Source organism: Eschscholzia californica, unplaced genomic scaffold (genome assembly GCF_041429995.1).
Source record: "Eschscholzia californica isolate CP2 unplaced genomic scaffold, dmEscCali1.0.p SCAF_2, whole genome shotgun sequence".
NCBI classification, from domain to species: domain Eukaryota; kingdom Viridiplantae; phylum Streptophyta; class Magnoliopsida; order Ranunculales; family Papaveraceae; genus Eschscholzia; species Eschscholzia californica.
In genome coordinates, this window is record NW_028238309.1 from 54,473,014 (window position 1) to 54,493,294 (window position 20,281).

Here is a 20,281-nt window from a genome sequence, read left to right on the forward strand (position 1 = left end):
AAGTGTATGGGTTTTTCGCTCTTTTTGTTATAAAATGTTGTTGGGTCAGCGGAAGTGCGATTCTCTAACTAATAATGTTCCCTCCTCGAGGGACATTGCACGCCAACGGGGTCAAGCATGTGGATTTCTGCATGCATCCTCTCGCAATAATTGTTACATATTTTTAGTTGAAGTACAGCTTACTTAAAGGCTGTGTCTCCAACTTCTGTACTGAAGTGTCTTAACTCTAAACATGATTATATCGGTAGATTTCACAGTTCATGCTTTTACTTATAGTCTCCTTGGGAATATTGTTCATTTAATCCTTCAATTGATTAGTTAGGAATCAAAATTTTTGGCGAACAGGTTTATACTACCCCTTTCAGAAAAAAAAAAAAAAAAGGTTTATACTACCCCATCCACTAGAAGTGTGTACTGTGTAATTTCTTAGATAGATGTTCTTGGAAAACCAAAAGATTTTTAGGGGTACAAAGATTTTCATGTGGAAAAACCAAACACCATTTTTTCATCTTCATCTTCTCCTCTCTCTCTCTCTCTCTCTCTCTCAATTTTGTTATAGAATTCGTCTCCAGTACAAAATTCGCCCCAAGTTCACCAAATTAAAGTTGTACCTAGTAGAAAGTGGTTGCGCCCTAGTGAAGTTGAAAACTTGAAACCAAATGTGCCTGTCTTCACTGATTTAGCATCAAAAAAGCGGATGTGTCATTTTGAGAAGAGACACTTTAGCCGTTTACAGAATTTGAAGGTTGTTTTTGCTTGAGGTTTTTCAACTGTTTGTCGAGTTAGTTGTACTTTACTCTAAAAATCTAGGAGTCAAATAATAACAAAAGTAACATTTTTTTTTTTTCGTCTACATCTTTTTCACATAAATCAGAGGTGAATTATTGTCCTTATAAAAACTCTTTTGGAGACATTAGGTGCCAATTTTAGATGAATATTTAAGATAATGCATCTTTTTTGTTAAATAATAACTGCCCCATGAAAATCATCCAAATTTTTATTAAGAATCATTGTAGCATTGCAAATACTATTATCTTTTTATTTGTCCATATTATCATTACTTTTCTTCTATTATCATAGAAATTGATATTTAGAGAAACTTCTTCCCAAGTATATCATCCCAAAAGAAGCACCAAATCTAAATCTGAGTAGCTATTTTTCTAAGCCATAAATTATCTTCTTTATCACTCCCCTTCTCCAACTGAAAAAAGTTCACAAGAAAAGAAAAAAAAAAAGAAACTTTTTCTTGTAACACAGATCTCAAGGAGTTTTATCAACAATTTTACCTTTTGGCCAGTTCTTAAACTGTCATTCATTCTTCTTCCAATCCGTATCACAATTCTAGAGAGAGAAAAAGAGAGAAAGAGAATCGTAATGATAAAAGTTTCGACACTGCCTATTTCGTGTTCTATTTAATTCCTCACCGAACTCATTTCTGTTTTCAAACAATTCAAATCGTATAGAACAGTTCTTTTAGAGAGAGAGAGAGAGAGAGAGAGAGAGAGAGAGAGAGAGAGAGAGAGAGAATGAGAATTTTATGAGAGAGAAATAGAGATGGTTTATCAGTTGCAGAGCGTTCGTTTATGGAGTTCTTATCGGATTCCCAAGTTCAATAGTTGTTGTTCTCCTTCTTCTTCTTCTTCTAACAGGTAATCTGCTTCTTTTCCTTACTTGATTTTGTTATTGATCACTTAATTCATATTCTTTTAGATTCTGTTATATTGATTTAGTTACTTACATTTTTCTTTTAGTCTTCTTGTTAATAATCTTTGTTTCTAGTGACTGAATTGATTTTCTTTTATAACAAAATTTCGGTTTATTCCATTGACAGAAATAGTTTAATTCAAGCTCAGAATGAATCTCAATATATTACAGAAAACTTGGGTTTGCTACTGGTTGCAACTGGTTTGCAAAATGGCTGCAACTGGTTGCAAAAGAATTACGAAAGGATTTTCACTGCTTGCAACTGCTTGTGAAAGAGTTGCAAAAAATGTTACCTTCTTAACGAAGCAAAATACAAAAGTTAGGTTTTTAACCGAACAAATATAACTTTGTCTTTTTAACTTAGAATTGGCCTTCGGCCCAATTTCCTAATTTTAAAAGTCGCCCTTGTTTTTTACTTAAATGAACTTGCAGTAATGTTATTTGACAACTTAAGTATGAATATGCTCATCTAGTCTTTAGATCATGATTTTAGTCTCTATTATCCAAATGATATGTCTAAAACAAGTAGATGACCGTGGTTTCTGAATATTGTTGGAGCGCATGGAGCTTTAAATTCTTATTAACTGACCGAACTATCTTCTCTAACAGAAATTTCGTGCCACTCAACTTTTGGGCAATCCAGGCTCCCCAGTTTCGTGCTTGTTCTGTTTTTAGACACAATGAAGGTGAGTTTTAGTCACATTACGTCTAATAGTAGAACGATTAGCTCCCCCTAAATAGCAATATTAGATAGTTTTTAGGCCTTCATCTTGCCCTTGTTATTTTTGTCGATTTACCGCGAGTCTGTCTAATATCAAGAATAGATTGGTCACTGGTCCTGTGTATTGTTACTCACTCTAATGAACTAAAATATTTTTCCAGGGAAAAGCAGAGGTGGTTCTCTAAAATCATGCAGTAAGATACATAATCATGTATCCTTAAATGTCCTGGATATGAGATCCTTTACGGCGAATCGAACAGATTCCGAGGTTAAGAGCAATTTACGAATGGTTTACTACTTAATACACTTTAAACAGGGTTTATGTGTCATGATTCATTTTTCCATTCTGAGTTAATGTAGCGTTTTCTTTGCTTTGTTTATGTTAAGTGCGTTTCTAGGAAGTGAAAAACCATTTGCATTAATATGCTTCTACTTTCCTTTGTCCATCTTATCTACACTTCAAATTTATGTGTTTTTCCAACTAAGTTTTTGAGTAGATGCTGAAATCTGGTTAGCGGTGATTAGTTAATCAAATGTAGTGAGTACTGTTTGAAATCAAATATGAACCTATACATTATACAAAATAAAGTGAAGAAAATGAGCTGCTCAAAAGCCAGATCGAGGTCTACACGAGTGCTAATGTCCAGCCAAACCCTAACAGTTGGGATTATTTTTGTCTTCTTTTTGGAATCAAACTTCTTCATATTTTGTTCCGTTTGATCACAGTTCACTTATATTTAGCTTGTAATATTGATAACAACGATATGTGCATAGCAAGCATTCAGAGTGTGCAGTATTTAGCTACTATTTAAAATAGGTAGTAATATGCTTTCTCTACATGCAGGCACACCAGGATGAGCTCCTTATAGGATCCATTGCATCCCACATCCTATTTTTGTTGACAAGATTGGATTCTATTCAAACATTGACGAGGATGATACAAAACTTACTCTTACTTGTGCTACCGGCGTTTAAAGCAACAGCCTCACCTTTTGCTTGTATATCCAATTCCTTGAATAAACCTGTTCCTTTAAAGTTGGATGTAACGTTCCCTTCAATTCAAGATCTTCGATGGAACCTAGCTCGGCTACTTTATTTGTTCAACGTGCATCTAGAAAAAAATATCGCCACGTAAGTCGAAATACGAGTTCATTCTCTACTATAGATTGCAATTTGCAATTCTACAATTTTCATCACATTAATTTAAGAAAAACTATTTTCTTTTGGGAGATTACATTAGAAGAATACTCATTTAATGGTTCTTGGCATCAAACTAAAGCACTTTCTTGGGGGTTCAATTGAATAGCTGCCATAATTTATTATTTTTTCGTGAATATGGTTACTCGGTAATCTCTTCAATTCATTCATTGCACGCTGCAGCTACCCATAACTATATACTCCATTTTCATCTCTATTCTACATTTACTATTCAAGTTTTTTTTTATTAACTTGAATAGTGAAATGGCATCTTAATAAAAACTTATAACATTGTACGTAAGATACTTTATGTCTCAAATATATGAATAAGTATGCGTTCAATTTGATATTACTGAATGTAAGATTCAAATGGTTGGTTAAGTGTTAATATGTTTCTATCATTTCCTTTAGCCTGAACACGGAATGCCTAGAAGTGTTTCAAGTTGGTTCCTGGTTCTTATTGCATAGAAGTTAAAGTGATCTCGGAGATTTATAGAAATTGAACAGGGGAAGCCACAACCTAAAATAAAAAACGAAAGGGCATATATAATTAACTTTAGATTCTAACTTTATACCATTTATTTGGTTAACAGTTCAGACTTTGATGACATCTTTTCTAGTGCTTTTGTTGTTTGTACAATATTCTATTATTTTGGGTAGTTGAGTAGAATTAAATTCTAGTTGTTGTATGGTGGAATCATGATTCTTTTTTGTACTTCTGGCTGATGCTAAACTTCGAGAAACTTATAACACAAATATACCTTCTGAAGTTCTGTATTTGGCTGCCTTCATAATGCAGCTTATTCTGTATGATTCAAGTGAATTCGAAGTAGAGATTGATAGTGTATGATACTTTAGGTATTATTGCGTTGTGGGAATGCTTCAAGTTGTTGATATGCAATATATGTGAACCCCCCAAGGCCAACTATGCTTCAGGGTGAAATTCAAATGAATAGAAAAATATTGGATGCACTCGACTTGAACTTGAAATAGTTACAATTTTCCTAAAGAAAGACACAAGTGCGTGTACGTCGGTAACAAACAGCGAAGAAGTGTCACTTAACTTAGATTCCCAAGGCACCTGACCTATGCTTTGTTTAGTTCGTGACGTGTTTCAAGTTATTTGCTTATATGGTTCTTGTGATACTATGTATCATGAATACTCCTTAGTATTTGCTGGGCGGATGCTCGGAGCCTTGGACACTTGGATACTCTTGTCTGCCACTCACAATCACTTCAGTTGGTATAATGTGGGACATTGAAAGAACATCGTTTTTGTACTTACACAGAAACATTTTATGACCATAAGATACCATTCTAGGTTAAGGACTTTGGTTTATAATTCATTTGTGTATATGGAAACCAGTACCTGTTCCATCTTACGTAATTGCTAGATGATAAGTAAAATAAACTAGTTTCCACTTTATCATTATCTATGATTACGGTTGCTTTAAATTCAATATACCTTTGTTATACTTTCCAACATTTTAGTATATAAGATTCGGGCATTGTGTATCATTACATGCAGTTTCTATCTGTTCGATCTTATAATCTACTTGCTGTTTCGTAGGTTACTAATAGTGCTCCTTCTAGCATGTTTTTCCTTTGTCGTCGTTGGAGGTTTTATATTCTTCAAATTCAGGTAAACTACAATCTGACAGGAAATTTAGCTTTGCAATGTTAAAGATAGTCAGAAAGGCAAAACAGCCTCAGCTTTAAAAGAAACCTTTTTTTTTCGTAAATCTTTTTAGTTTGAAACAAGGAGTTATAATGCAAGTCGTGTAGTTGCATCTTGGAGTGTCTTGGTGGACATGGGTATGTCTGCAACAAGAACTGGGGCTTCACCTTTGTGTTTGCAATTCACTGCAGTGATGTGAAACTTTGTCAAATTAGAATACCAATGTAAGTCATTAACTAAGAGGAGAGGGATTTTAAGCTGTACTTTCTCTAGAATGACCAACATACCTTTATGGGTCGAATACATATAGAATGGGCCGGTTGACTTTATAATTGTGAATAATTGAATTTTAATAGGAGAAACTAAGACTAAATATCCGTTATATCTATTTTTCTATACACCTTCAGCTTCATTGTATGATCTTTCTTGTACTGATAATGCATTAGTAATGCAAGTTCATTTTTTTTCTTCTCTTCCGTGATAACCACAAGTCTCATTCCTGCTTCTTTTGGTTTTGATGCTTTCTCTAACCTTTTTCTGTGAGAAAACTAAAGAAAAAGTTTTAAATCTAATCGATTTTCATAGGTAATTGAGTTCTTTTCTCTTTGGAATGCCTGTCAAGTTATACATAGCTAGTCTTAGTGCAGCTGCTCCTATTGGGTTTTATTGAAAAAACCTCATTGATTTTTGTTCCAGTGTCTATTATTGCATTTAATTACTTTATACTAATTTAAGTAGTTGTATGCAGGCTTTCTGATTTAAGTTTGGTGTTCTCTTAATATCTTAGGGGTAATTCACATTCTTTGGAGGACTGCATTTGGGATGCTTGGGCATGCCTTTGTTCATCATCTACCCACTTAAGAGTAAGACCAAGTACTTGACAAGATTATTGTTTTCTCTTTATGATTAAAATAGTTTAGAAATTTTTATTTTTCATTTTTATTTTTCATTTTTATTGTTAGCTGGTGGTAATGTAAGTTGTTAAGTACACTAATTCACATTATCTTATTGAATCACAGCAAAGAACACGGTTGGAGCGTGTTCTAGGTTTCATCCTTGCCATATGGGGAATCTTATTTTATTCTCGCTTACTGAGCACAATGACAGAAGAATGCAGGGTAGGTTCCTTGATTGATTTTACATGCCAATAGACAAAAGACTGAAATAATTCACAGCTTTTAATTGTCTGAGGTTGATTTATGACTAAAATTTGCAGAGTACTATGCAAAAGCTAAGAGAAGGAGCACAGGTGCAAGTTATGGAGAGTGATCATATTATCATTTGTGGTGTAAATAGTCACCTCACTTTTATACTAAAGCAGTTGAATAAGTATCACGAGTTTGCAGTTCGCTCAGGTACTGCTAAAGCCAGGTATTGGTTGAACCTGTGACCTTATCCGTCAACTTTTCCACTATTTGAGAAAGAACTTTTCTTGAAACAATATTGTAATTATTCTGTGTATTCCAGGAGGCAAAGAATACTTATCTTATCCGATCTTCCAAGGAAGCAGATGGATAAAATCGCAGACAATATAGCAAAAGATCTAAACCATCTTGATATCTTTACAAAGAGGTATTACGTGCATACAATTTGTTTATGTTGTTTCCATTTCTGTTAATGCACAGGTGTAGTTGGTGGTTGTAGACTTGTAGTATTTCACTTCGGAAAAGTTTTTTGTTTCTAGTTAGAAATACTGGGTAACTCTGAATGATGCATTTGGAGCACATACGAATTCTCAATGTTGGTCCCTTGAGCAAAAAAACAGCATTGAGATAAGCCATATATCAATTTATATAGTTCTTGATGCAACAATAAACATGCTTCTAACTGTGGTACCACGTGCACCATTTTGGCACAGGGACTTACTATTGGTATCAGAGAGCTAAACAGTAACCAATCATAGTACAAAACGGTGATGCCTGTACCAAAATGACAGCCTGAGCGCCCTGACGTATAACAGAGGAGACTTAGCCACGTTTAAGTCTTAAATGTGAGTCGTCGGGAAGCTTTTGATGCAGTTTTGGCACAGGACATCACATTTTCAGTTTTCCTTTCATCGTTTTTTCAGTGAGCTGCTATTTGGTTTCTTGAGAGCTTATATTTTGTTTCTATATCTTCAGTTGCAGTCTTAGCTTGACAAAATCCTTTCAAAGAGCCGCAGCGGAAAAGGCACGTTCGATCATTATCTTACCAACAAAAGGAGATCGGTGAGACTTTAATCCACCTGAAGGAAAGATTGTGAAGTCTCTATTCATAATATTTGTTAAGTCTATCACAAAAAGTTTGGATTATATTGAGAGTCGCATAAATATCTAATTTGTGTGATTGTCATGCTTTCGATTTCTCTACCATTCTTGTGTTTTCCTTTCTTGTACAATCAACATTTGTTTGAGTAAATAATAAGTTAAACTACATCAATTTCCAATTGTTTTGTTATTTGACCATTGACAACATGGCATATTGCATATCAATTTTCATATTTTGCATTGTTAAGTTTTTGTTCTTGAGTCCTCTAAAAAGTCTTGTGATTACGTTGTATCTGTGTCCTGGATTTATTTAGGTTAACCTTTTTTTACACAAATAATCAGGTATGAAGTTGATACAGATGCATTTCTTTCTGTGTTAGCTCTTCAACCTCTCCCGGAGATGGCATCTGTTCCCACCATTGTTGAGGTACACTACTCACAGATAGTGTTCATAATATTTTAAACTATGCACATTTTTTTCCAAACAATAAGATGATATGCTTTAATGATTTTAATGTAGGTTTCAAATTCCAGCACTTGTGAGCTCTTGAAATCAATCTCAGGTTTAAAAGTGGAGCCAGTGGAAAATGTTGCCTCCAAATTATTTGTTCAGTGCTCTCGGCAAAAGGGACTCATAAAGATCTACAGGCACTTACTCAACTACAGAAGTAGTATTTTCTTTCCATTTCAGAACTAATGTTTCTTCTCATATTCTGTTCTATTTTCTCATTTTCTGCACTAACGTTAGCTCAGGACATTGGGTTCAAGGCACAAAAGTCTTGGTTGCCATATCCAAAGAGTTTGCTAGCAACAATAGGTTTTGATTCAGTAGTGAACTATGCATAAGTCACAGATGCTTATTAGCTATTACTGTATTACTGCATTGGGGATTTCAGAGCTTATTTTTCTGTTATATTGGAAGTCAAAAGTTGTTAACTTTAGGATTTTTGCAATGAATAAACATTTCTCTGGGGAACTGCTTATAACCATGAAGATATTTTATCAGACTTGAGGATCTCGGTCTTGCCAGGGGCCCAGGAAACAACTACCCAAGTAGGCCTAGTTTTTCTTCACTTCACCCTAAGTCCCTAATCTATGACCTATGTCATAGTACTAGAATTTATCTAACGTACGCTAATTTTTTGGTAGAGGACCGTTCCCATATTTTTTGTAGATAATCTGGCATCATCTACCATCTCAGAAAACATCTGTATCAGTAAATTTGGTTGCTTTCTTACAAATTAAATTTTGTAAACCAATTTGTTTATCATCCACATCCATGTCTTGTGTTTGATCAATCTATGGCATTAGGGAGGAACCTTAACCCAATAGCTATTGTTTTCAAAACGTTCTTTGCAAAGCTTTTAATTTTTATCTAGTCTCTTATCAAGGTCATTTCAAAAGCCAGTTATTTCTATTCGACTAGGCCGATGAACATATTTTTGAGCTTGTTATGGTTGATTCGTCCTTTGTGCAGAAAATGTATTCAATCTTAGCAGTTTTCCGAACTTAGAAGGACTAAAGTATAAGAGTTTACGACGTGGATTTAAAGAGGTTACTCCTGAAAACATTAGCTATTTCTATTAAAAGACTTGTTCTTTTTCTTCCTGACGATTTCATCTTCTCTTATGTTTTTCTGGGTTTACTAACAGGTAGTTGTTTGTGGGCTTTATAGAGAGGGGAAAGTTTTCTTCCATCCCAGTGATGATGAAGTGCTAAAGCAAACTGATAAAGTATGAATACATTTCTGAATTGGAGAAATTTACTTTTCTCCTCTGCATATGTTTGAAAGAAGTGTCTCTTAAGAATGTCTCACCTTCCCATGTAGGTTTTATTCATTGCACCTGTTGCTGGTAAGAGGGAAGCACATATATTTTCTGAAATTTCCAGAGAAGAACAGAACACTTTGGAGAAGGAAGTTCTGGAGAGAACCGGTGAGTCTGACAACCAAGCATCAAAATTGAGAAAAACAAGGCTCGAGAAGACCGTTCGGCGGCCTTCAAAATCACGTTCAAAGGTATGCATTTCATCTTCAAGCTTTTGTAACATTTCTAACTGTCAACAAGTTTCCACTGATCCGGATGCAATATTTCAATTTTGGACTTAACCGACAGGAAGTTTCAGGTATAGGTTCCTATTAAGTTTCCATACCAATAACCATAACAAAAAAATTATTTCAATGAGTATGTTTTGACTGAATATTAAACATAAGACAATAAAAAAATATTCAATAATTTGGGGACAACTTCGTTTGCCACCCAAAATTAACAGCGTAAAAATAAAATATAAGATGAATTGTCTCAGTAAATAATCGGACTCTGAAATAGATCTAAAAAGAAATAGAGAATGCGCAAAATTTGAATAATCTAGAGACACAGAGACATCCTTGTAAGAACTATCTCTTTTTTTGAATAATTTGATTGAATTAAGAAAAAGAGATAAGAATTTACAAACCCCTAGGGGTGAAAGATATAAAATTAGGCTGCATCTTCTTTTAGGAACAAATATATCTACTGTGGTACAGAAAACACACCTATATCCTTTTAACTTCTTTTTTTTCTTTGAGTATTCACATCAATAAATGATTTGCTTCATTTTTTACAAACTTTGTTTTCTTTGACATTACTGATAAGACCCACAACAGAAGTCTTGATATCAGAAACCCTGGTGTCTCTCTTATAGTCTTATTACTAATAACACTACAAATGGGAAACATTATCTCTAGTTTTTGCATAATATGAAGACAGCCAGTAGTTTTAAGCTTACATTTTTTTTTTGCACTTGCATGTGAGATTGACATGAAATGATTAAAAAAAGGTTGGTTTCCTAGGAGCAGGCTAATCTAATAATAACATCCTAAAAAATGAGATAGTATTCATATTATTTGCATAAGATTTATATCATTTCCATCTTTTTGAGATTACTCTTGCTCTAGCCAAAATATTTCCACACTTCAGATAGTGCGTTATGAAAGATTTTGAAGTTACTTAGTTCTTCTGCAGGGATCAGACACGTTTTTAGGACCTAAAGAGTGCATACTGATGCTCGGGTGGCGCCCAGATGTCAATGAAATGATTCATGAATACGATAATTATCTAGGACCCGGAAGCAAAATTGTAAGCTCAAGCTTTATTTCGGAACATTACCACTAATTTATTTGTGATTTCAATCATGTTCTGATGCTGATCTTTTATCTTTTCGGTAAGTTTGGTTCGTTTCATATTGGGATACCTTTATTGGGCCAAAGGACTCTCCACAATAGGTCCTCCAAAAAATGTGCTCTTGGCACGTAATAGAGTGCAATCCCATTAACAATGTACGACCATATTAGGATGACCAATTCCCTTTTAGTAATGCAGATACGTTGTCTTTTTTTTTTTTACTTTTCTATATTCATGCCTCCAGATTCCTTGTTGCAGGAAATATTATCAGATGTACCTATAGATGAGAGAAGGAAAGTAACCAATTATGCAAGTGTAGATAAACTCAGAAACCTTCAGGTTTCTCACAGGGTAAGCAATCAATCATGTAGTTTGGTTATAGTTGTTGTTTGAGAAAATGTATCCTTTTTATTTAACTATTTAATATTCTTTATTTCGCAGATTGGAAATCCGTTGAATTATGATGTCTTAACGGAAGCCATTTTGAATATTCAAACTTCTCAAAGAAAGAGTGGGGAAATGATTCCCATGTCAATCGTTGTAATATGTGATAGAGAGTGGCTACTTGGAGGTAATATTAGATTTCTTACCATGTGAAGTTTAAGTTGTCAAACTAGTAGCCATTAACTTGCCTTTTGTGCAGATCCTTTCAGAGCAGACAAGGAGGCAGCATATGCTCTTCTTGTTGCTGAAAATATTTGTAACACACATGGGGTGAAGGTAAGTCCATTAGCTTTAACTGGTTACTTCCTAATAATCAAGTTATTGGACAAAGCTTGAAAAATGTATATTACGAGGATTTATAGTCTAACACACAGACATTCAATATGCCTTGTGGATAGTTGCCATCGTCATTGGAGACCTAAAGCCACAACCTTACACTATGATACAATGTTGAAGACCGCTAAGCTTCGACTTTGAGTTGTTTTAGGGACGCAAAAATTTGCATGTCAAATGTGTCTATATTTGTAATAGGAAATGGGCCCAACTGCATAAGATCTGGGGCCAAACATACACCATTCAAGTTTTTAGTACTTTTGAAATAGGAAAAATGTCAAAAAGGATACGACAGTTTTTTTTTACTTCAGTCTCCAAATAAGGTTTTACTTGGGTTTACAGAAGTCTGCACGTGTCTGAGTAAGGTTTGCACAAATTGGCATATACTTCGTACTTGGTTTGAACAGGTTTGCATAGGTTTTGCACAGGGAGCCCAAGCAAACATATCGGCATGTCTTTCTAACCAAGACCAACATGAAAATTTTGGTCCTCGCCTAATTTCCTATTTGAAATAATTCCCGACTCAGTACTGTAGTTCAACTCGAACATGCTTATAGTACACATGGTTTCAAATATAGAGATACATTACTATTCAAAACGTCTACATATGAATCTCTATGTACTACTAATGAATGTAATAAATGCAGGTTGAAAACCTGGTTGCGGAACTCGTAGACACGAAACTGGGCAAACAAGTAATTCCTCCTTCAATACATGTTTTACTATTTTCTTATAGTATCTTACTTTTCATCTGAACATATTTGACATATACGCAGTTCCTCCAAATATCCCAATTGATGGTATTTTTCATTCATACAGATCACAAGAATTAAACCAACTCTAACATATATTGCAGCCAAGGAAGTGATGAGCCTTGTTACAGCTCAAGGTTATATAAATTTCTGTCTCTTGCCATAGTATATATTAAGGAATTGTGCCAGAAATTTGGGTCCGAGTCTAATGCTTCCGTGCCCTTGGCAGTGGCGGAGAATGGTGAACTTAATGAAGTGTGGAAAGACATTCTTAATGCAGAGGGAGATGAAATATATGTGAAGGTGAGTCAATTATTTCGTTGGCGAGATTACATGATCAATTGTTTTCCAAATTCAAGGGATTAAAAAACGAAAATAAAAATGTGTTGATTTAGGCATTTTCAGTTGCGACTTTCCACAACCCAAAAGTCTGAAAACTGAAAAGTCGTTTGAGTGTTTGAATGAAATTCTATTGGTTCTGAATATTTCAACAATTAATTTGGGAACTGAGACTAACTCTGAATCATGAATCAAACATATCGATGAGATGTGCTAATGTGTGATTCTGCAAACAGGATATCAGTCTGTACATGAAAAAAGGGGAGAATCCTTCATTTTCTGAACTATCTGAACGAGCGCATTTGCGACGAGAAGTTGCCATTGGTTATTTAAAGCGCAACAAGAAGGTGCACCCAAATATCCCTTTCTCTCTACGTATATATGTGTGTGTGTGACTTCTTTGTGCTTATCAAAATACTAAAATCTATTTGTTATAACTATGCCTTGTTCATGACAGGTTATAAACCCAAATCCTAAATCAAAGCCTCTTTCGCTTGAGATGACGGACTCACTAATTGTAATATCTGAGCTTGAAATCGAACAACCCATCAATGTATAGAAAAACTCTGAGCAAGCCATTCATTATTTGAACTTTTTTTTTCGGTTCCATTGTTGGAGCTGCATTCTTCTCTTGTGAGAAAGCTTCCAACTTGAAAGAGTGGTCTGTGACTCGGTTTTTTTGGTTCTCACACTAACTTTGTCTATATACAAGTACAGAATTATTCTCAATAAATAGTAGATTTACAGTCATATAGTAAAATACTACCTGTAATTTCTGTCCTTAAACCAAACTTAGCAGCTCATTTCATGATTCACAAATGTGAATGTTTATCCTGGCTCTGTTCAACTAAGTTTTGTTTTAATAGGAAATAGTCGTTTGGTTCTAGAAAAAAGATATAGAGTTCGTTGTTGGCGTCATCTTCTTCTCTTCTTCGTCTACCTTCTTTTTCATCTTCTTATCCTCTTCATAGGCTGAAAAAATATTTGGATTCATCTTCTTCACTTCTCTGTGTATCTTCTTCATCTACTTCTCCTCATTGTCACAGATATGGGTTTTCTCTCTTGAACTTGTTTTTTTACTTTGAAGTTTATTTATTTCATTAGGTTTTGATTGTGGATGAAAGGGTATTAGTGTTTCGAAAGTTTCTACTTTAATTTGTTTTCATTATTGTTTTTGTTCGATTATGGATGAGGACTTGGACAATGAGACTTTCATTTGTTGTTACTGTCCATTAACATTAGGTAACGAAGAAGAAGAAGAAGAAGCTCAAGTCTATATGAAGGGACTGAAGACCAAAGAGAGCTTAGGCAACACATGCATTGATTCTTGAAATGTAAGATAATTGGGAGGTGGCTGGTCGATCCCTAAGCATTGAGGTGGTCCGCAGCCCAATCGGCCGGAGACCTATGCAGCCATGCATGAGGTGAAAGAGAAAATGAAACTATTTATGAGAGATTCATATAAAAATACTAGTGGAGTTAGTATAAAGGATAATTTTGCAAAGAAACTTAAAAGGGTTATTTCCCTAATGCCCCCCAACTTTGTGACCAGCTTCCCGCCTGGCCCCCTACTTCACGAGAAATACCCATATGGCCCCCTTCCGTTATAACACCGTTACTCTCTCTCCTCTATCTCATTTTCTCTCTCTGCCACATCATCTCACCTCGCCCCGTCATCATCTTCTTCGGCAGGGTCGCCGACCGGCCAAATTTCAGGCCGGCGACCCTGCCGAAGAAGATGATGACGGGGCGAGGTGAGATGATGTGGCAGAGAGAGAAAATGAGATAGAGAGTAACGGTGTTATAACGGAAGGGGGCCATATGGGTATTTCTCGTAAAGTAGGGGACCAGGCGGGAAGCTGGTCACAAAGTTGGGGGCCATTAGGAAAATAACCCAACTTAAAATTAACAATTTTCTAACAGAATGCAAGTAGATGGTGTCAAAGAGCCAAATAATGAAAGTCATAATATGTGATGGCCACTTGGATAGCCATGTCCCTAAACATTACTGTACATTCACGCCTCCCGTAAGTGTTATTGGGGCTGCCTCTGTATCCCAGAAAATGGATAAAAACACTCCCTCTCAAAATATACACTTAACATTTTTCCAATTTAAATTTCGTGGAGTGTAATGAAATTCAGTCAGAGTCTACCGATCTGAATTAAATTCAGTGAATCTTGAGCTGAATTTGGTAACTAAATTTGGCCCGAAACCACCAATTTTAGGGCGCCTACAACTAAATTAAGTCAGACTAGATTTACCGTGTCAGATAGGGGTGGGAATCGGTCCGGTCGGGCTTAGTTGTCAAAAGAGGTGTAGAGGCGCCAATAACACTTAGCGGAGGCTCCTTTAAAACTTCTTATAATCATCCATCCCTATGTTCTAAAGTCCAAACATCTCTCCGCTAAGAAGACATACAACTGAAGAAGCATTTTTAGTGAGAGAAAATGTCTTCGTTTGCTCTTAAACCAACAACCTTTCTACAACCAAAAATATCTCAAAACCAATTTCTTCGTCTCTCAAATCAAAAATCAATACTCACTATTTCCACCAAATCACTCACTCCAATGGCTTCTCTCACTGTTACTGCTACTACTGTTGGTCTCTCTGAAACTTTCACCAGATTGAAACAACAAGGCAAAGTAAGCTCTCTTTTCACATCTATTCCTTATTTCTTTCCTGGGTATTTTTCTCAATCTCAAATCTATTGTTCATTTTCTGTGTTTTTCCCTTAATGGGGTTTATTGGGTTTTAGCCTTTCATGGTCTTTTGGGTTTTCAATCTGGTTCATAGATATCATTCAGGTGTTAGGGTTTCCCCGACTAGTTAGTTACCGATATGTTATTCAATTTATAAATTTCAAAGTAATTCTGGGTTTAATTTGTAATTTTGAATTCTGGGTTTTAGCCTAATGTGTGCAAAATTTATTGATTGATTATATATTGACATTGCTCTTTCTGTTTATAATGTCGAATTCTTCCATGAAAAGGTTGCATTTATCCCTTATATTACTGCTGGAGATCCTGATTTATCGACAACAGCTGAAGCACTGAAAATTCTAGATTCATGTGGGTCAGACATTATTGAACTGGGAATACCATACTCTGATCCTTTAGCAGATGGTCCTGTTATTCAGGTTTGTGTAATTTGATCGATTTTTGTTCTTCTTTTTCGCTCCCAATATTCTATTCTAAAGGTTTCATTGTTCATTTTCAGGCTGCTGCTACACGTGCTTTAGCAAGAGGAGCAAACTTCGAGTCTATCCTTTCCATGTTAAGAGAGGTATATGGCTCTTTCCATTCTCCGATCCAATTACTCACACATAAAGAGATAGTCACCCGTCTCGACCACCATAGGATAACGGGTTCCACTATAAAACTAAGCGGTTGGGAGTAGGATATTCCTGTAGGGTCCGATCCCCGACCTCACCAGTCCAAGCTGAGTAACTTGCCCGAGTTTTTTGCATGTGACAAAATCTACTCCAACAATTCAACGTTACGCGCGTAGCGACTATCTTGGAGGTTTGACATAGGGCTTGCTTAGGCTACCCATGATTCTGTTTGATCCGTAGGTGGACTGGCTAGTCCCAGCTTATTAGATTTAAACACATACATAAGCGTACTGTTTTTATTCTGACATGGTTGTCGTCATTAAGGTTTATATTTGCGTTTACTACACATTTCTTCACCAAGTTACAATTTGTTTCATAAAATGAAATATGAGGTCTCTCGTTGTTTAATATGCAGGTGGTCCCTCAATTATCTTGTCCTCTTGCATTGTTTACGTACTACAACCCAATACTTAAGCGTGGCGTGGGAAATTTTATGGTTACTATAAGAGATATTGGTATACATGGTAATGTAACAATTTAAATACTGATGTTATTTATTTTATCTCTCATCTTAGATACTGTAATGGAATACGACCAACTGTTATCCTGTGGCTGTAATATAGAAGGAAAAGATGACTGGCCTAGTAGAGTCTCTTCCGGCTAACCCATTCGCCAAGGACCTCCATCAACGTAGAGACACTTACGGATTTCTGTTCTTATGTTAGATAGATTAGTCTACAAAATGATTTTGATGTGTTTTCAATTTGAGTTTATTCTTTCTGCACCTATATCGCTTCACTATTTGGTCTTATTCTATAATGTTTTTTGCTGAATGGAAATTTTCGATTTTGTTTCTTAAGTAAAATTTGGGATGTTGACAATGTGATAATTGGAAAAAGAGGCTGTTTTTTTATTTTTGTTCGCTTCACTTCTCCTTCGGAGTTAAAAAGTATGCTTCTGCAAAAACTATTCTATAGTTTATACAATTTTTATTCTGAACATGTTAGTTATCATTAAGCGTATATTTCTGAATTTTAGGCTTTGTGTAACTGTGAGTGAAGGATTTCTGTTTGACCATCCCTGAAACTACTATAGGTTTATCTACTCCATACTATCAACATATTATGAAATATTCTGAAATAAACCAGCGAAAGCAACAGAAAAGGGAAAAGAAAAACATCATTCATGCTTACAGCTTATTGATTTAAATATAAGAAATATTCATCTTCTAACTTGTACGTTATTCTACTTCTCTATCTACTTTCTCACACAAAATCTTCCTTTCAGGTCTTGTGGTTCCAGATGTTCCTCTCGAAGAGACCGAAATTTTGAGAAAAGAAGCTTCTAAGAACAAAATCGAGCTAGTAGGTTACCTATCTGTATTTTCAGTTGTTTTTTCCTATATTTTTTTTATTTGTGACTTGCCGACTTCAAATGAACTTATAACTTCGCACGTGAAGCTAGTAACCACATTGTAGAACCAACCACAAGAAATTTTTATGACTGATATCTAATATGAAGTTATGAACTTTTTTTTAACTTCTCTTGAGTTCTTGATCAGTTTAATTTCTAAAAACTCGATATTCCTATAACGTCCTTAAAGAGAAGGTAAAAGCGTGTGGTGCTTTTTTTTCAGTTGTGTATTTTCAAGTAGGGACTCATTTTCAAGTTCCGACCTACTGTTAAAATTAGTCTGTGAAGTCGAGAAATTTATTTCCTTACTCCCTTAATTTAATTAATATTGCAAGTTTGCAACAATCATTAGCTTATGTTACTTTACTTTGATGGAGGTATTGCTAACAACACCCACTACCCCGACTGAACGGATGAAGCCCATTGTTGAAGCTTCAGAAGGATTTATATATCTTGTAAGTTTCTTTTCTGCACTAGATTAATTTTCCAACTTCATTTTTTTCTACTGGCACTAGATTACTAATAATGTAGGTAGTGTTATCTAAGTGCGGTTTCAGTGAAACCTATTCATTTGTGTGAGAATAGTCCCACATGAGAAAAGGGTACACTCTAGTAACCGAAAACATAGTATATAGGTCCTCTCCACTCATTGTTGTTGCCAATTGATTTTGAGTTGGATGACAACAAACTTAACATGGTACCAGAGCCAGTCCCATATGTGATACGCCGAACAGATATATGTGCTCCACCTCACTCAGAAAAGGACACGTTTTAGGCTAAAAGAAAGGCCGCATGTGAGGGGAGGTGTGAGAATGATGCCACATGGGAAAGAATATAATATCTAGGTCCGCTCCACTCATTACAAGTTGGTTTTGAGTTGCATGACCACAAACTCAACACATCCTGCCATTCTAAATAAGTTGGAGAAGAGTGTCAGTGGGCAAAGATTTTTATTTGGTTTTGAGCCCATTTCACATGATTGATTTTATGCAACAAAAGTCTGGCACCTCCTCATCATCCCAAAATCCATGTTTTCAGAGCACCTTACTGGTTAAATTAAAGCCTATATAAGCTTCTGTTCTCAATGGGTTCACTTTTCACCTTAATCGTAATGCCAACTTCTCAGGTTAGAGTCGTATAGGCACTCTTCTTGTATGAACAAAGGTTAGATTTTTTTCTTGAACATTTCCTGGGATACCAACCATGTGTTTATGTATTTCTTAAAAGTATTCATCTGTTGATTAATGTTGTTATCTTGTCTGTTTACCACTGTTGGAATGTCACGGCGAATCAATTTATGTTATTATCTTGTCTGTTCCTATTGTATTTTTTGGAATTTAGATTATTTCATTGCTCTCGAGAAATTTCCCTTATATTTTGTATCTTCAATTTGGTTAATTTATTAGTTAAACAGTGTTATAAACCTGAACGTGTTCTCTTTGCAGGTGAGCTCGATTGGTGTTACTGGTGCTCGATCATCTGTTAGCTCACGTGTTCAATCTCTTCTTCAGGAAATTAAGGAGGTTTGTTACATTAACTCTTCAATTCTCCGACAGAATTCAGAAAATTTGGACAGAATCTGCATATTCTTTTGTAGCTGTTTTGATCCCAGCTTTATTAAGAGGGTCATTAGAAGAATTTAAGGAGGAACAGTTATATCTATAGACTGAAAATAGAAGACCCTTCTATATGGTAAAATACTAAGTTGTAGCTATGTGCTTCTGCGACCCATATCTACAATTTTGACCAGGTAACTGCAGAACTACAATTAATCCTTGAAGCTCTCTTAACGGTTGGAATTTGAACCATGGTACCAAAAAAGTGCTATCCAAAGAAGTGGCCCATTGACTTAAGAGGCAGGTTGATGACATGAACTGTCAGGAAAAACTCCGGATCCCTAGGCCATACCACGTTACGGAAACATGTGTAAAATTCTGCAACCCCATGTAAAGCTCTCTAAATCCATGCAAACATTTTGACAAAAGAAAATTTGACATATGGAGTTGTGACCAATTTCTCCAGAGATATACTCTAGCATACATACCTCATACATAATAGTTTGCCGCTTAGCAGTACTTTACCACATTACCGGAGCAATCCATGTTCTAGGCAACGTTGGGTGTGATCACTAGCTTGTTAATTGCAAAACTTTCTCTTCATTAGGTATTATTCCTCATCGTTAATTTCTTTAATCCTTTGACAGGCAACTGATAAACCAGTGGCAGTTGGTTTTGGCATATCCAAACCTGAGCATGTAAAACTGGTTAGTTACATCTTCTATTCTGATGAATATAAATGTTCAAGCTTTTCAATGAGAGTAAATGTTGGTTTCAAGGTCTCTCATCGTGGTATCAGAACGTTTCATTAGTTCGAGCACGAATAAGTTTCAAAATGGAACCTCAAAATTTTAAACTTTGCTAGCGACTACACTCACTGATTATAAGGCTAAGTATTAATGCCATATATATACAGGTAGCAGGATGGGGAGCTGATGGTGTGATTGTTGGTAGTGCCATTGTGAAGCTGTTAGGAGAAGCAAAATCTCCAGAGGAAGGGTTGAAGGAACTAGAAATTTTCACAAAGTCCTTAAAGGCTGCACTTGAATAAATTTTGTATGCCCACATGACGATCTTCAACCTTTATTTAATCTTCACACATTTTTTCAAACCAGAGGAATAACTTATAGAGTGTAGTAATGGAAAGACCGTCTCCGGGTTAATTATGTTGTAAAACTTGGGCAAGTTTTGAACAGATCTTCATAATGTAAGTTCGTCGACAGTAAATTTACGAGTTAAGCTGTTCAACTAGATCCATCTGCAACCAGATAATTCTTGTGCCCTGTCTCAACTGAAGTATAACTAGGCTGACTTGAAATCTTTCAAGAAGTACTACCTCAACTGACTTGAAAAAGGGATTTACCGACAGGGTATTGGACATCACTGGAGTTTCTTAGGTAGCCGT

The 20,281-nt window shown here is 35.5% G+C and overlaps 2 protein-coding genes across 4 annotated transcripts; both read left to right on the forward strand.

Moving 5' to 3' along the window:
• The first annotated feature begins 647 nt into the window (after positions 1 to 647).
• LOC147559110 (putative ion channel POLLUX-like 2) lies at positions 648 to 13,325 on the forward strand. Of its 2 annotated transcripts, none has more exons than XM_086660900.1 (24): positions 648 to 1,649; positions 2,314 to 2,390; positions 2,587 to 2,693; positions 3,270 to 3,556; positions 5,193 to 5,264; positions 6,088 to 6,163; positions 6,320 to 6,418; positions 6,517 to 6,671; positions 6,768 to 6,872; positions 7,421 to 7,507; positions 7,889 to 7,973; positions 8,067 to 8,214; positions 9,024 to 9,100; positions 9,199 to 9,279; positions 9,375 to 9,563; positions 10,549 to 10,662; positions 10,966 to 11,058; positions 11,149 to 11,278; positions 11,351 to 11,427; positions 12,132 to 12,179; positions 12,304 to 12,373; positions 12,466 to 12,539; positions 12,812 to 12,922; positions 13,033 to 13,325. In XM_086660900.1, the coding sequence occupies exons 1-24, from the start codon at positions 1,555 to 1,557 to the stop codon at positions 13,132 to 13,134; spliced, it is 2,559 nt and encodes an 852-aa protein (XP_086517026.1). In that variant the 5' UTR covers positions 648 to 1,554; the 3' UTR covers positions 13,135 to 13,325. The 2 variants fall into 2 exon arrangements, with proteins under 2 accessions (XP_086517026.1, XP_086517027.1); XM_086660901.1 differs by having other exon boundaries at positions 1,458 to 1,638; positions 2,306 to 2,390.
• A 1,521-nt stretch (positions 13,326 to 14,846) lies between these two features.
• Positions 14,847 to 20,097, forward strand: LOC147559111 (tryptophan synthase alpha chain-like). 2 transcript variants are annotated; one of them, XM_086660905.1, is made up of 9 exons: positions 14,847 to 15,218; positions 15,566 to 15,712; positions 15,793 to 15,858; positions 16,323 to 16,431; positions 17,195 to 17,271; positions 17,698 to 17,775; positions 18,766 to 18,843; positions 19,524 to 19,583; positions 19,793 to 20,097. In XM_086660905.1, the coding sequence occupies exons 1-9, from the start codon at positions 15,024 to 15,026 to the stop codon at positions 19,925 to 19,927; spliced, it is 945 nt and encodes a 314-aa protein (XP_086517031.1). In that variant the 5' UTR covers positions 14,847 to 15,023; the 3' UTR covers positions 19,928 to 20,097. The 2 variants fall into 2 exon arrangements, 1 of the variants encoding a protein (XP_086517031.1); XR_015234503.1 differs by having other exon boundaries at positions 14,956 to 15,218; positions 18,766 to 19,141; positions 19,415 to 19,583.
• Positions 20,098 to 20,281: the final 184 nt, after the last annotated feature.

Bases quoted from the DNA above. Each gene is read 5' to 3' on its own strand.
- LOC147559111 (XM_086660905.1), top strand. From the start codon at position 15,024: ATGTCTTCGTTTGCTCTTAAACCAACAACCTTTCTACAACCAAAAATA. The intron at 16,432-17,194 runs GTAATGTAACAA...TCTTCCTTTCAG, and splicing joins AAGAGATATTGGTATACATG to GTCTTGTGGTTCCAGATGTT. The intron at 17,776-18,765 runs GTAAGTTTCTTT...TTCTCTTTGCAG, and splicing joins CAGAAGGATTTATATATCTT to GTGAGCTCGATTGGTGTTAC.
- LOC147559110 (XM_086660900.1), top strand. From the start codon at position 1,555: ATGGTTTATCAGTTGCAGAGCGTTCGTTTATGGAGTTCTTATCGGATT. The intron at 7,974-8,066 runs GTACACTACTCA...ATTTTAATGTAG, and splicing joins CTGTTCCCACCATTGTTGAG to GTTTCAAATTCCAGCACTTG. The intron at 12,923-13,032 runs GTGCACCCAAAT...TGTTCATGACAG, and splicing joins ATTTAAAGCGCAACAAGAAG to GTTATAAACCCAAATCCTAA.